This window comes from Buteo buteo, chromosome 8 (genome assembly GCF_964188355.1).
Source record: "Buteo buteo chromosome 8, bButBut1.hap1.1, whole genome shotgun sequence".
Taxonomy (NCBI): domain Eukaryota; kingdom Metazoa; phylum Chordata; class Aves; order Accipitriformes; family Accipitridae; genus Buteo; species Buteo buteo.
The window spans coordinates 7,743,115-7,756,752 of record NC_134178.1 but is presented as its reverse complement, the minus strand read 5'-3'; the positions used below and the strand labels follow the sequence as shown (position 1 = coordinate 7,756,752).

The 13,638-nt window shown below is 33.9% G+C and overlaps 1 protein-coding gene across 1 annotated transcript in view; it reads left to right on the top strand.

Moving 5' to 3' along the window:
- CFAP47 (cilia and flagella associated protein 47) overlaps nucleotides 1-13,638 on the top strand; it is a 329,354-nt gene that overhangs the window by 88,263 nt on the left and 227,453 nt on the right. The window contains exons 34-35 of the mRNA XM_075033536.1: nucleotides 11,139-11,236; nucleotides 11,540-11,656. Coding sequence (XP_074889637.1) covers nucleotides 11,139-11,236; nucleotides 11,540-11,656 — 215 coding nt within the window. The remainder of the gene's footprint in view (nucleotides 1-11,138; nucleotides 11,237-11,539; nucleotides 11,657-13,638) is intronic.

Here is a 13,638-nt window from a genome sequence, read left to right as displayed (position 1 = left end):
CTTCTGCAGTGCATACCAAATATGTAGATTGAGTATGGTGTAGCTGTAGATTTAGTAATACAATATAAGATATTTTATGAGGAGAAAACATAGTTCAGACTATGAAGATTGGAAAAGGTTCTCTTAATTCATTGTAAGTACCAAACAGTGAATTTCATTGAGAACAGTATTTAACTTTTTTTTTTTTTTTGACTAAATAAGATGATGTGGGGATTACAGTATTCATTCTGAAGCCAGTATAGAAGCCCGTTATGTTGTAATGAATTGCTGTGATTTATTGCATTTTAAATCAAAGTCATCTATAAGCAAAATGCCGTGATAAAAAAAATAGTGTCAAAGATGACCTTTTAATCTATAGGCTTTTAGTACCATTCAGTGATTTTAAAAATAGTTCTCTTTGCAAATGGAAACTTTCTGTTGAAAAGCAACAAAATGGAGACTGGTATAAGGTAACATTATTCTTACGTGATGCATAAAAACCTAAGGAATTTGTCAATTTAAGATATTATTTGGGATAAGAATCAGCAAAAATAAAACAGAAGTGTTTAGATAGTGAAAGACCATTGGAAAATTTTATTAGGAGCAGAAAGGTTAATGCTCATGCCTGAGGGTAAAAGTCTTCTGCAACAGATGGGAATAAATGAGACATATCCCCAGCGTATTCGTTTTTATGTCATTGCCCCATGTGGTGTTTCTTGAATATTTCTGCTTAGAATTATTATGAATTGACAGTGGTATTAAATTGATCTGTTCCTGATATTTCAGGAGTTCTTAGAATAATTATCAGTTTTGATGAGCAAGGATTGTAGCATCGTGCCTGAAGTAGGAACTGTAGTTTGCCTATGAGTCTCTAATAAAAGATTTCTTGTTTTCCATGTTAAGATAAACATAGCCTCACATGCTGTATGTGCTGAAGGTAGGTACATTATTATTCTGTTAATCCTAAATACATTTTAGGAAAAACATAATAGCCTTTTTCAAAAAGTATTCAAAGGCATATTTCCTCTGATCTTTCTTATGCTCTGTATTGTATACTTCAGTACCATCATTTTAAAGCTTGTCCTGGTTCTAATGTCAGCACTTACAGAAAAGGTTATTGCTACATATTTCTTCTGTAAATGTTTGTATTATTCAGTACCAGACTTAAGCTATTGAAACAGGACTATAGGTGTTGTTATAGCTATAGATTAGTTCCACCTCCAGAGATTTTGAGATCCCAGAATAGGAAGTTGTTATATAATATTATAAACCATTATTACTGCAGTAATTTACATTAAGAAGGACATACTGTGATAGTTTACAGGTCTATCTACCTCAATATTCTACCTCCAATAGAAGATGCTTAGAGATCAGTAACAGTGCAAACATAGGGCAATACTTTCTTTATGCATACTGTGAGACTTCCTGATCTGAAATTCAAGACTACTTGAGATGGAAGTGGTAGTTCTGTAAGGTTGTACTAGGTTTTTATTCTGTGAATTTGTTTAATTGTCTTTTGAACCTGTGCAAATTTCTAGCATCACACCATTCTGAAGCAGTAAGTAGGTTTAAAATCTATATTGCGTGTAAAATATTTTGGTTTGAGCTTGCTGCTTAATACTGTAATTTGGTACTCCTTTACTGACAAACTTGTGTATTCCACTGAGCCATTTAACAATAATGTCTGGTTCCCATTCTGAATATCACACCTACTTATATAGACTGCTTTCACATCACCATTCAATTGTTACTTTTCGTTTGTAGTTCCATAGTCTCATTTATTAATTTCTTATGAAGTGCAATTTCATACCTTTGATCATTAAAGGTCATAAATTGCAAGATTTTTATGTGAATGTATTAGGTTTATTTGCAAAGTCTTATAGAATATTAGCCTAATCCTATATATTTTTTCCTCTGTTTTTCAGTAACTCAGAATTTGAAAAAATTGCTTGTGGCTATGTAACAGGAGATTTATCATTTGTGAAGATGTCTGTTGTACCTCCTTAGACATAGATCAGTTGATTTTGCAACTGATAGCAAAGATTTAACTTTTTTATTGCTTGTGAAAACAGCAGAACAGCTTCACAAGAAATACAGTACTTTTTTAAAAGATTTATTGCTATTCTTACTTTTTTTATATAAAATAACTCTTAAACTTAGTAGATTAAACCAAGTCTGATCCTTTAAGAATTTTAATGCTTGGTATAAGACCATTTTGTTCTTTCTGCATGGTCTTCTTATCCAGATAATACCAATACATCAATCATACTTCTGTGTTACAACTTTTTTTCCTTTTCTATTGGAATTTTTATTTTAAGATTAATGATAATTTTTCATGGTTATTTTTTTCCAGAGTGAAAGTAATGTGGTGTGTGTGGTGGAAGAGTTGTTTAAGTGTACTATTTTGGGGGAGGGCTAAACAGTGTTCTCCTACCAGAAAGAAGATCATGATTTTGTCTTGCTAACGATTTTGTACTCTTTTTTTTTTAATGGGACTGATGCCAAAGAATACCTTCATCTATGTATTTAAAATAAGATTGGATATCGTTTCTTCCTGGTTTTCAGAAGAGGGGCCAACAGCTTTAAAGATTTCATTTTCACTGTTAGTACTGAGATGTATTAGCTATTTTGAAATGGTGAAATGTTTGACCTCAGAGATTGCTGGGAACTCTTGATCCAACTACCCATTTTTCAGGGGTGTTTCTTTGAATTAAAACACTACCATCTTCAAAGAGATACTTTGTTACGAGCTTACTTTACTACTTACTTTAGTAAGTCAGTGAGATAAAGCATACTGATGGAGCGGTTAATAAAAGCGAAACTTGAAAAAAACCCACAGTAAAGCACAGAATGTAGGAAAGGGAGAAAGAGAACAGAAATAATCTGTTTCATTCTTGTGTGCAAATACTAAACTGACTATACCTGTAGTGTACGGGACAGGTATTTGCCTAGACTGTTACAAAAATCTCTGGAAAAGCAGAATCCATAGTCCACTTTAGGTTAACATCTGCCAGTATTTCCCACTCATTTCCATTTGAAAGAGTTTCCTGCTGTCTAACATAACCCCAAATTTCCCAGGCTAGAGTTTAAGTCCATCCTTTTCCTTCTAAAATATGGTGGTGCAGTGGATCTTCTTTGCTTTTCTAGTAACTTTATACATATTTGCAAATTATTATGTTCTGCTTCAGTTAGTCCCTCTCCCTGCTCTTGGCAAAACAATTCCATTCTTTCAGTCTTTCTGTGTATTCAACTCATTTGTCTTCTGGTAAACTCTCTTAGTTGATCCATGGCTTTCTTGAAGTTTGGTGCCAATTACTGGTTTTATACCAGGTGAGACTTTACTAGATCTGAGTAGAAATGAATCGATCAGTCTACCTGCTTTAAGATACAACTCTCCTATTTATGCATCCTAGCAAAGTATTTGCTTTTTCTGCATCAGTATGAGATTTGCTGTTGTCTCCGGATTCATTTCTGCAGAGTTTCCATCTATCCAATTTTCCATCTAGTACTTGTGTAATGAATTATTCTTAATTAAGTGCAGGACACTGCAGGCATCATTATTGGATTTCATCCCATTTGTTTCAGATCATTACTCCAATTCCTCAAGAGCTTAAATTATAGTCTTTTCCTCATGAGTACTTGCAACCCATTCTTCTTCCCAGAGTCAATTCTTTAACCTGCTTGATATCACCTCCAGATTAGACTAAGGTAGATTTATGCTATTTTCCAAGTTGCAAATGAATATATTGAACAGTATACAATCTAGGACTTTGCAGTTTGATTTGTGGACAGCTGATAGTTAGGCTTACTGTTTTTCAGTGAGCTTTGTGCTCCATTTAACAGTACCTTTTTTCTAGACTACTTTTTCCTTGCTTCCTGGTGAGACAGCATGTGACCAAAACCTTACTGAAGTTAAAATATCTAGTATTTGTCTTTTGTCCACAGTATCTTCTACCTGGCAAAGAAACGGACAAAATTGGACCTAAAGGAGTTTATGGTGACTGTTGGTTGCTATTCTGCCAACAAAGATGTTGTTTGTCATTTTTGTATAGAATTGTGACAGATATTTCCTTGATTATCTCCATTTGGAAATAGTTTTCTCAGGTGTCACTCTCCAAAGTCCCTGGGCATCCGCTGGCATTCGTCTCTATGCATCTCTCTGATCTTCAGGATCTTCTCCAACTTCCAAGACCTTTCCTCCAGTTAGGAACTTCTTTACTTTCTTTCCAGTCCTCTGTTGTCTCTTCAAGACCTCTGCTTCTTTTTGGGAATGCTTCTTTTTGGCCTCTTCTTCTTTCCATAACTCCAAATCACCAGTTTTCCCAATCTAAATAGTCTATGTGCAGAAGCGCAATCATGATCAGCCTAATTGGTGCTTCTGTCTTACGCCTCTTCGTTAATGGGAGAATTCAGAACATACCACTTTAGGTGTTATCAAAATTTGCAACCAGCCCCTATGGGCTGCAGCTAACAAGTAGCAGGAATCTGTCTCAGAATTCAGAAGATTAGTTTTGGACAATTTCCTCTCTCTCTGCCCCCCCCCCAACCACACAGAGTTATCTGCTACCTGTTAGAGTTCAGGTTTTAAGCTATTTTTGGTCTACAATACCCATCAGTCAGGTTTTCATCATGACATTGTCTGAGAATCTTTACCTTAAAGATCCATTACTATTTTTTTTTCCCAAGAATTATCAATACAAATGAAATTTAATCTATTTATATGCTTAGAGGAAGAGGAGGTAACCTGAGTAAGACTTCTGATTTCCATTGTTTATTTCTACTAAAATTGTGTAATTATATTTAAAAATTATTGTAGAGTGGTTAGCTGGCAGATTTTCAGCTAGAATTGACGTAATTAAGAAAAATACATTATGTTTTCTGACTATTCACAAGCATTTGAGTTAAGTAGGTTGATTGATAGTAGAAGGATTAACTGGAAAACAACAAAAATACTTATAAAAGTATTTAATTAGTCAAAATGGGAAAATATTCCACTTCATGGGGTTTTTTTCTTAATGTTCTGATTTGTATAGGCTATAAAGCTGTAGTTCAATAAATGCTTTTTAAACAGTAGTGCTACCATGCTTCATTTTGACTGGCACAGCGATTTATGTGGCTGCGTGGTAAACTGGATTGGTGTGATCCAGATTATAAAGTAAAGAAGTGTTTTGCCCTTTCTTTTAAAGCCAGCTTTGTTCCTACAACCACTTTGCTGCCACACAGACAATTCTACCAGCATGAAAGAAAGGATTAGTGGAGATAGAAGAAAGTACATAGGTACTAGGGACAACTGGTATTGCTTAAGTGCACTCAAGTAATACTCCCACCAGAAGACTAAAGGTAGCTAATGGTACACTTAAAGTAAGATTTAAAGTTAAAATGGGATAAGCAGTAAAGTTTGCTTTTTAATCAAAGCATCTGGATTAACAAGTTTCCATAACCAAGCTGAGCAAATCAATCTAGATGACTAACCAGAAGAACAATTCAATATTGCACCTAATTTAAAATGAAAGCAGAAGTAGTTAATCTTAAAAAGTTAAAAATAAAAATGTGAAAATGGTGATTTATTAAAAATACCAATATTTTGTGCTGAGAGTGAGTCTGAGTTCTATTAATAAAAAAAAAGAAGACAAAGTTTATTGAATTTTATAGGTCCCAACTATGATCAATAAAATGATGGATTTATATTAGAAAGACTAACTTTTAAGGAAGAAGATAAGCTTTTATAAAGGTATTTTGCTATTTTTAAAGTATTGGGTTTTGCAGTGACTACATAAAATATTTTTTAAATAACTGCAAGCAATTTACCAAGGAGTTGGGATGAAATTAATGTCTCCTACTGTAGACATCCGTAAAATGGAGGTCTGAATTCAGTTAAAATTAATACTGTGCCAATATAGATGTTGAGGCCCATATGTACGGTGTTCTTTTCCTGTCATAGGTAACAGGGAGATCTTCTATATCCATTCAGACTTCATCATTGGTACCCTGCCCTCCAGAATTACCAAGGACTCTTAAACTTTGACTTTTCTGCTTGAAAAAAAGTTGTTTCAGTTAAACAATAGGAAAAAAATTGACACACCAAAATTTTTTTTCTTTAGAAATCTATAAATGAATGTCTTAATTTTGATTTGAAAACTAACAGAACATGAAATATTAATTATTAATTCTAATCCTCTTTTAAGTGCTGTTTTAAAAATTTTTTTAACTGAACATACATTTCATGAATATTTAGAATAACATGTAATTGATTTAGTTTTCTGTTCATATTAATGAAACCATGACAATAAAAGAAACATCATTTGAAGTCTAAATTGAATTAGAACTTTCATCAGAAAAGGAGACTTTTTAGATAGCAATTTGAAATAACTTTTTTTTTAATGTTCTAGAAGAAACTTGTTTTCTGTAAAAGGGAGGAGTTTGTCTCTCTTTTTAAGCCAGTTATTTAAACTACTAAAGCTTATTTTTTAATAACAAAAATGGAACAAAATAGCACTTTTTGGCCTTCCAGAAGAAAAGAGATTTTTTTAAGAACAGTGTAGTTATAAATATAATTAATATATAATAGAGCATATTTTATATAATCATTCATTTATAGTAAGATTTCTATCTGCTGATACGGTGAATAGATTTTGGGTGGGAGAGAAGGGGAAGATGTTGGCCAGAGTCACATCTGTTTAGATCCAAGATCTTACTATTGTGAAAACCATCTTGTTGAATATAATTGGATGTATAAACAGAGAATGGTGGGAAGAGACTGAATAGGGCGATGAGGCAGGGCACTGCAGATAGAGGTGTGGACAGCAGCAGCAGCCATCAGCTTTCAAACTCATTGACCTGCTGATCTTCTCTTTCTTTTGAAATAACATTTGAAGCCATTTTACAGCATGAATAGGAAAAAATAAGGGATTTTGGACCAAGCCTAAACATCACCACGCTGAAGTGGAAAACTAAAATCATTATCAATGTCACAGAGTTAAGCTCAGGTGAAATTACATGCCTTTGTTCGTAAGCTTGTGCAGCATCTGCTTCTATTCTTTCTTACTAGAGCCATATGAATATGCTGAAGTATCTGCAAATAGTTGATGTGAAGTGATAGACATGTAAGTTTTTCAGATGCTGAGGCATCTGTATTCTATAAATGAACAAAAGAATCATGAAAGACAGATTTTGCTTAGAATATGGTACAGAAGTTTGTTGTAGGTTGAATTAATTTTTTCAAGTGTAACCAGTTATCAGTATTCTAATTACTTTCCCCCTGAATTTTTGATACATTCTTTTTTCCACTGCAGCAGAGTGTTTATTGTAGCAGTTAAAGAAATAATCTCTAGCACCCTGCTTGAAAGTATTTTGTAGGAGTAATGTTAAATCTCTCTTGCTTTGTAAGTTAGACCAAACAACATCTTTATTTCTGCGTTATTGTACATGAGCATGAAATTAAAAAAAGAAGTCTGAACTGAATACTACTAAGAGCAGCAGGCTGTAAGGTTGTTTTAGGTTTATAGCATCTTTCTTGATAGCACACCGAATCCTTCTGAGGCTCTTTTTTTGGTTCTTATGCCACAAAAAAAAGGATCTTTCCCTATAGAGTATGTTTGGGGTTTTTTTCTGAATGTCTACTTTCTTTCTGTGTCATGTCATAAGAAGTCCTGTACAGAATTGTCTTCTAAATAATTCTTTTTGACCTGTACTTCAAATGCAGTTTTGGATCACTAATAGAAGACTTGATTCCTCTGTAATTTTTTTTCCTTTCAAATCAGCAAAAGATAATCCTGAAGCTGTACCAACTACTTCATCACAAAGTACTTGGTAATGAAAAACACTTTTGGTTTTGTTATTTTCTGGAAAGGGTATTTTTTTTTTTTTTTTTTTGATAATTTTGAATTAAATAATTTGGGGACCTTCTTTCCAAATAGGATAAATATACCAAACCATTAATATGTCGTAGTGATCCTGACTGGAAGATCACTGTATACAAAGGACCTAAGTGATCCACATAACAGTTAAGTTGAGGAGGTGCAGGCCTGTGCTGTGCTGTGCATATCGCTTGGCTACAGCCCAAATTTAGCCAGCTAATTATAACAGAGGAGCCTGTAGGCAGCTCCCACCTGTGTCCCCCGTCTTTAACTAAAACCACAGCACCGAGTTCTCATGTGAACAATCTTCTCATCTGATGGTAGAAATGATTAGCAGAATTGGTTTATTTTAACAAAATCCTATAGGAGCTAACCCTCCAACAGACTGCGTCTGTACAGTGTGCTGCATCCTGACTGGAGGTCAGTTCCAGGGCTGCACAGCTTGGGGTTCCCAGTGGCTGAAGGGATTGTAAGGTTATTTATAATAACCTCTTTTTCCCTATAGCATTATCTCCAATAATTGGCAGTGATACTTTATGAAATCTTAGTGTCTGTCTTAGAGGGTTCCTAATGAACCAGCACCCCCTGGTGCAAAGCATATGCACATCAAAGTTTTACTTCTGGAAATTTGTGAACAATCTTGGAAATTTCTGTAAGAATTTCACTCTTCTATGACATATAAAGTCACAGTTTGATAAAATTCTCTTGCATGTTAGCTAGCTTATTTTATGAAAGTAAGTACTTAAAGATTAGTCTTTCCTGGAATTAATTTTTATTTGAGATTACAATTTGATATATTTACTTTGCATTAATATAGGATTCCATCTGAATGCACTTCCTACTTAATGATTTGCCCCATGGTTATTTTATTTCTTCTATTTGGTTCTTGAATAGTTTATCTCTTAAATTTAGTCTGAAGCATAAAGTTTACAGCACCATAGAACAATTTTATAAGCTTACAACTAATCTGTTTGGTATAGATGAGTAGTTCTACAACCAAATTTATACCTGTAGCTGGTAATAGCTACTTATTCATGAATTTGATTTAACTGTACTTCATAGGGGACCAGTTGAAGTTACTTGAGCTGATGTTGATAAATTATCTGACATTAGCAGCAGCATCTCTAGCTACTTTTTCCCTATCACTAATTACAATTTTGCAATCACACTTAATATCAAACAAAAGTAGGTGGATAAAGGCAATTGAGGAGGTATAAACTCAAGTAAAATAAGTTCTAGTAAAAGAAAACCATTCTGAAGATTCATAGTGTCTTCAACACTATGTGGAATGTTTACCACTGTTTCAGTTTAAGATCAGGATTTTTTTTTCCAGTTTGAATGTTTTTTGGATTTGTGGCCTGGCTTTTGGACAATAACTTGCTTGGTTGCATCAGCCTGGCTGATGTCTGAAGGTATGTAGGAATGAATAAGGTTACCTTAAGAAATTTAATGATTTTCAATATACAACAGCCTGCTTTCTTTCTTAGTCAGTATGGTTTTGATAGTTGTTGTTCATAGGGTACGTAACATACCCCAAAAGACTATCTCAAGTTTAAAACCCTTAGTAACACTGATTGAAGTGTTACATCTATAGTGTAATCTAGTTTGTGAGAGCAAAAGATTCAGCGTCATTGATGACTAAATGAGACCATTGTATTCCAAATGCATAGAGAATCTATGCTTTTCTCTTTCTTGAACTTTCATTTAGTTTATGGTATTCCTTCTGTAAAGGTAGAGACCTGTAAAATATACATGACTTGTGCCCCTGCTTTCAAGTGTTTGGTCTTGCAGAATGAAGCTCTTAATAAGGACAGATTGAAATAAAGGTCTGAAATGTGTAACCTGGTGAAACATTTTATGCTTCTGTTCATTTAAACTATTTCTATGTCAAGTACTGGTGTCTCCAAATTCTTCTTTTGCTAATGAAGATCCTGGGCTGTTCTGAACATCATTATATTACTATCGTTAACAGTTCAGTGTTACAAACATTTTTTTATCTTTTAATGGTAACATTTTTGAAAGAAAAGAACATTTCTTTATATTATAACATTAAGATATTTATGTGTTTATAATATGTAGGAGATTTTTTATCATCCCAGATTCTGTAGCATATTGGTGGGTTTTTTTCAACTTATGAAGCTTTAAACTTGGTAAACAATACACTCTCTGGATGTATAGTGAAATAAAAGCTATATAATTTGTCCTGTATGAGAAAGCATGATCCCAGTCTATCTGAAAACCTTGCCAGTGGCTGAAATCCAGTGTTTCCTAAATTTGGGAGCTTGGACCTGAGATGGTAATGAAAACAAAGAAAATTAAGCAATAGGTATTTCTGTAGTAGAAGTTGGAAGAAACTGCAAATAACACAACAGAGAAGTTATGACTCAGTACTTGAATATTTGTGACAAGATTGCTCTCCTTAAAAAAGGATCATGTTTTCTGTGTTCATGCTTCACATTTACTGGCAAAATACTGGTAATTGGGTATAGACAGTGATTTAAAACATTTAGGTTTTGGTATGTCAGTAATTTGTGGAGAGTATCTCATGTTGAGAGTTCTAAAATGACTGTATTCTTCCTATGGTTTATTATGATGCTTAAGAGCAAAAGTCTGTTGTTCAAATGCTATGTTAAATACTTAAGACGTGGAATGCTTCAGATAAGAAATGCTAATAAATAAACTGTATTTACTTTCTTAATAATCAGTTTTATTTTAAATAAAACCACTAGAAATATAAAAAACAATCTAACCTTGCAAGGCATAGTCCTTTACCATACAATTCTAGAAGTAGTGATCTATGTTGCAGGAATTGAGCTGTTAGCTTTCATTTATATTGCATTTGTGCCAAATAATTTAATGTGACCTTAAAGAAAATCAATAACCTTTTCCTTCTTATGTGCTTAAACTTTGCAACTTTAAAGGATTCATGCATATTTTCATGAGTTTCAGTACCCCTATGAGTTTTAAGCCTATAAAAAAGAAATACAATTTACATGTTTAGGTTCCTAATCTGTGAGGTTAAATTTAGCTTACCTGTTTCCCATCAATTGTGATGAATACTCTTGCATGCTGTATCAGAGTGTATGAATAATAGTTACAATATTCTAGGTGAGATTTTTCCTGTCTTCAGCAATGGCTCTGGAAGAGAATTATACCTGGGAAATTCTACATGTGAACGGATTTTTCCTTTTTCTGTTCTTTCTTCTATTCAGTCATTTCAAATAGTCATCATATCTACCAAGAATAAAATTAGGCATATAAGGGGAGAAGAATCTAATTCATCTTGCTCTGTTTTTAAATCAGGTGAAGTACCACCAATGAGATGGATAGTAAATTTTGACCGAGATCTTCTAGATGGCCTGGTATTGGCAGCACAGCTGGCAGCTTATTGTCCATATTTGGTAAGGACTTTTCTTAATATTGTGCAAGTTTTATACTGTTTATTAATGTAAGTGGGTTTATTCAGGCCTTATTTTCCTTTGGAACTGTTGGCTTATGTGGTTTTTAATAAAGAAAAAAACCCCAACATTTAGCAAGTCTAGAGTGATTATTTCAGTATTAATTTTTCTTTTCTCTGGGTATATTTTTAATAGGGAATTTTAGTTCAAAATTTAGATCTTATGGATTGCTGAAGGAGTGAAAATACAAACATAGTCATTTTGCTTAGTGGAAGATCAAGAGTTTGATTTCTCTGCCTTCTCTAGATTGCTACTCACTTTGTAAGGATGTATACTACTCCAAGAACTCCTGAACAGTTTCTGCACAACTGTTTGATACTTGTGAACGCTATGCGTGCTGTCGGTCTGGCTATAGACATAAAGGTAAATGATTTTACACTAGTGGTTCTAATATACTTTTAATTTTTTTTTTTTTAACTTTTATGATAGTAATATTGTATATCAAATTAAAGTGAGATTTTAGTGAAGCAGTTTTGTTTCATGATGTGCTACTGTATGATGGAAACCAAAATACTGCTTCATATAAATACACTTAATTACAAGTAATTTCCATAATTCCTTGCTTTGTAGAATTGCATATATCTAACTAGCTGAACATAAGATTAATTCAGTTCAGATTCTAGCGTTGTAAATCACACAATGAAAACCTGAATGGAATTTATTATTAGTGTTCTAAAGCAATTTAGGAAAAATATGTTTAAGAACAAACACAATGCACTTCAACATAAAAGGGAGTGGTAAAAAAATAATATGAATGTCTGGTGACACTTATGTGCATCTATCTAATCACAAAGGCCCACAAGGGTTCTGTCCTGGGTTTGGTGCACACAGAAGTCAGTAGTTTAGGACTACTGGTGAGAGTAACACAGTAAGCTGTCAGCTTCTGACATCCTTTTTTGGGAGGAATGTGGTGGTGTTGATGTTAGTTTCTTCTCCAATCTAGTGTTCACTTTGGATCATTTTTATATGCTTAGTAACATGATTTATATCTCTGTTTTTTCATCGTCCTACAGCTCCAAATTTTCTATGTATGGTGCCCTTTACATATGTTGGATATTATTTCTTTGTTCTTTTTGTTGCCCCTAAAACCAGTTTTCTCCTGCTTCAAGTCTGCATTTCTTTAACTCACCATTTGGGAGTTATTTGTAGGTGTGGGTTCTGGTGGTATCATACAAAGATAAGAGTAAAACAAGTCAGTCACAGAGGCCTGATCAATTAAAAAAGTTGCTGTCGCAGCTAAACCAAGTAAAGCAAAGCTCTATGAGCTGGTCAACAAGACTTGGCAAAGGCTTGTCAAACCCCAGTGCTGAAGCCCTGTAAATTCAGTACAAGTAGAAAGCTTGTTAATAGCAATGGCAAGGATGTATTTCAAGGTTATGTGCTCACAGGGATTCATGCTGTTATCTTCCATGTGCTGGTTGCGTGTGTTAGTTACCAAACTGTTACTTATCTAAAATAGCAGATTCCCTCTTATTTTCCCTTTCTGCTTTGCTCCCTGAGTCATTAACAATCCTGTCCTTACCAAAACCAGTAAAAACTGTTTGATGTCACATCATTCTCTTAAGAATTTGCGGAGTGATGCAGCTTCCATCATGAGCAAAGTGAGTGTCAGGGACTGTGATGGGCTGGGGTGGGTGTGGAGCATGTCGAGCTGGCTAGAAGACCAGAAGAGGATATAGTAGAATAGACATAGTATTCATCAGTGTATGAGGAAACTTTCCAAAGGAATTAATAGTATTAGGAATCAGATGTAGAGGTGTGCTGTGAACAAAGTAGTATGAAAGAAAGCTCAGTTACAACTTTTATTTTCCCCTTTCCATTCAATTGTGTTATGATTACAGGGAAAAATTCACCCTGCTATTTCTTGTTGTATCAGCTACTGTCTTGCTCCCACATCCTGATACAGATATGCTGTTATAAATTGCTTTGCTGTGACAGGCTGAACTGAGAAAATCTACTGGTTCGTATACTTGTGACTGACAGGAAACATAAAAAGATAATCTAGTTATAATCCTCAAAATTAAGGCATATTTTGCCTCATCTTTTAATGAGAAAAACAGGCAGTTTAGGACATGAAGGCAGAGGCTGGATGTGGATATGCAGAAGGAGTTAACCACATTAAAGGTGGAAGCAGGACTCCAGGATATTCTCTTTAATGCACTTAGTGTGTTTTAAGACTACAATGTTTACAATACTACAATATTATTAGTAATCAGTCAACACCAGAAAAAGGAACAGATCCTGGATCTTCGAGGTCTGTATTTTAATTTTAATTTTAGCTAAGACATGCTTTACAAACAAAATATTGTGGAAAGTAAAAAAAAAATTAAAAAAAATAAAAAGAA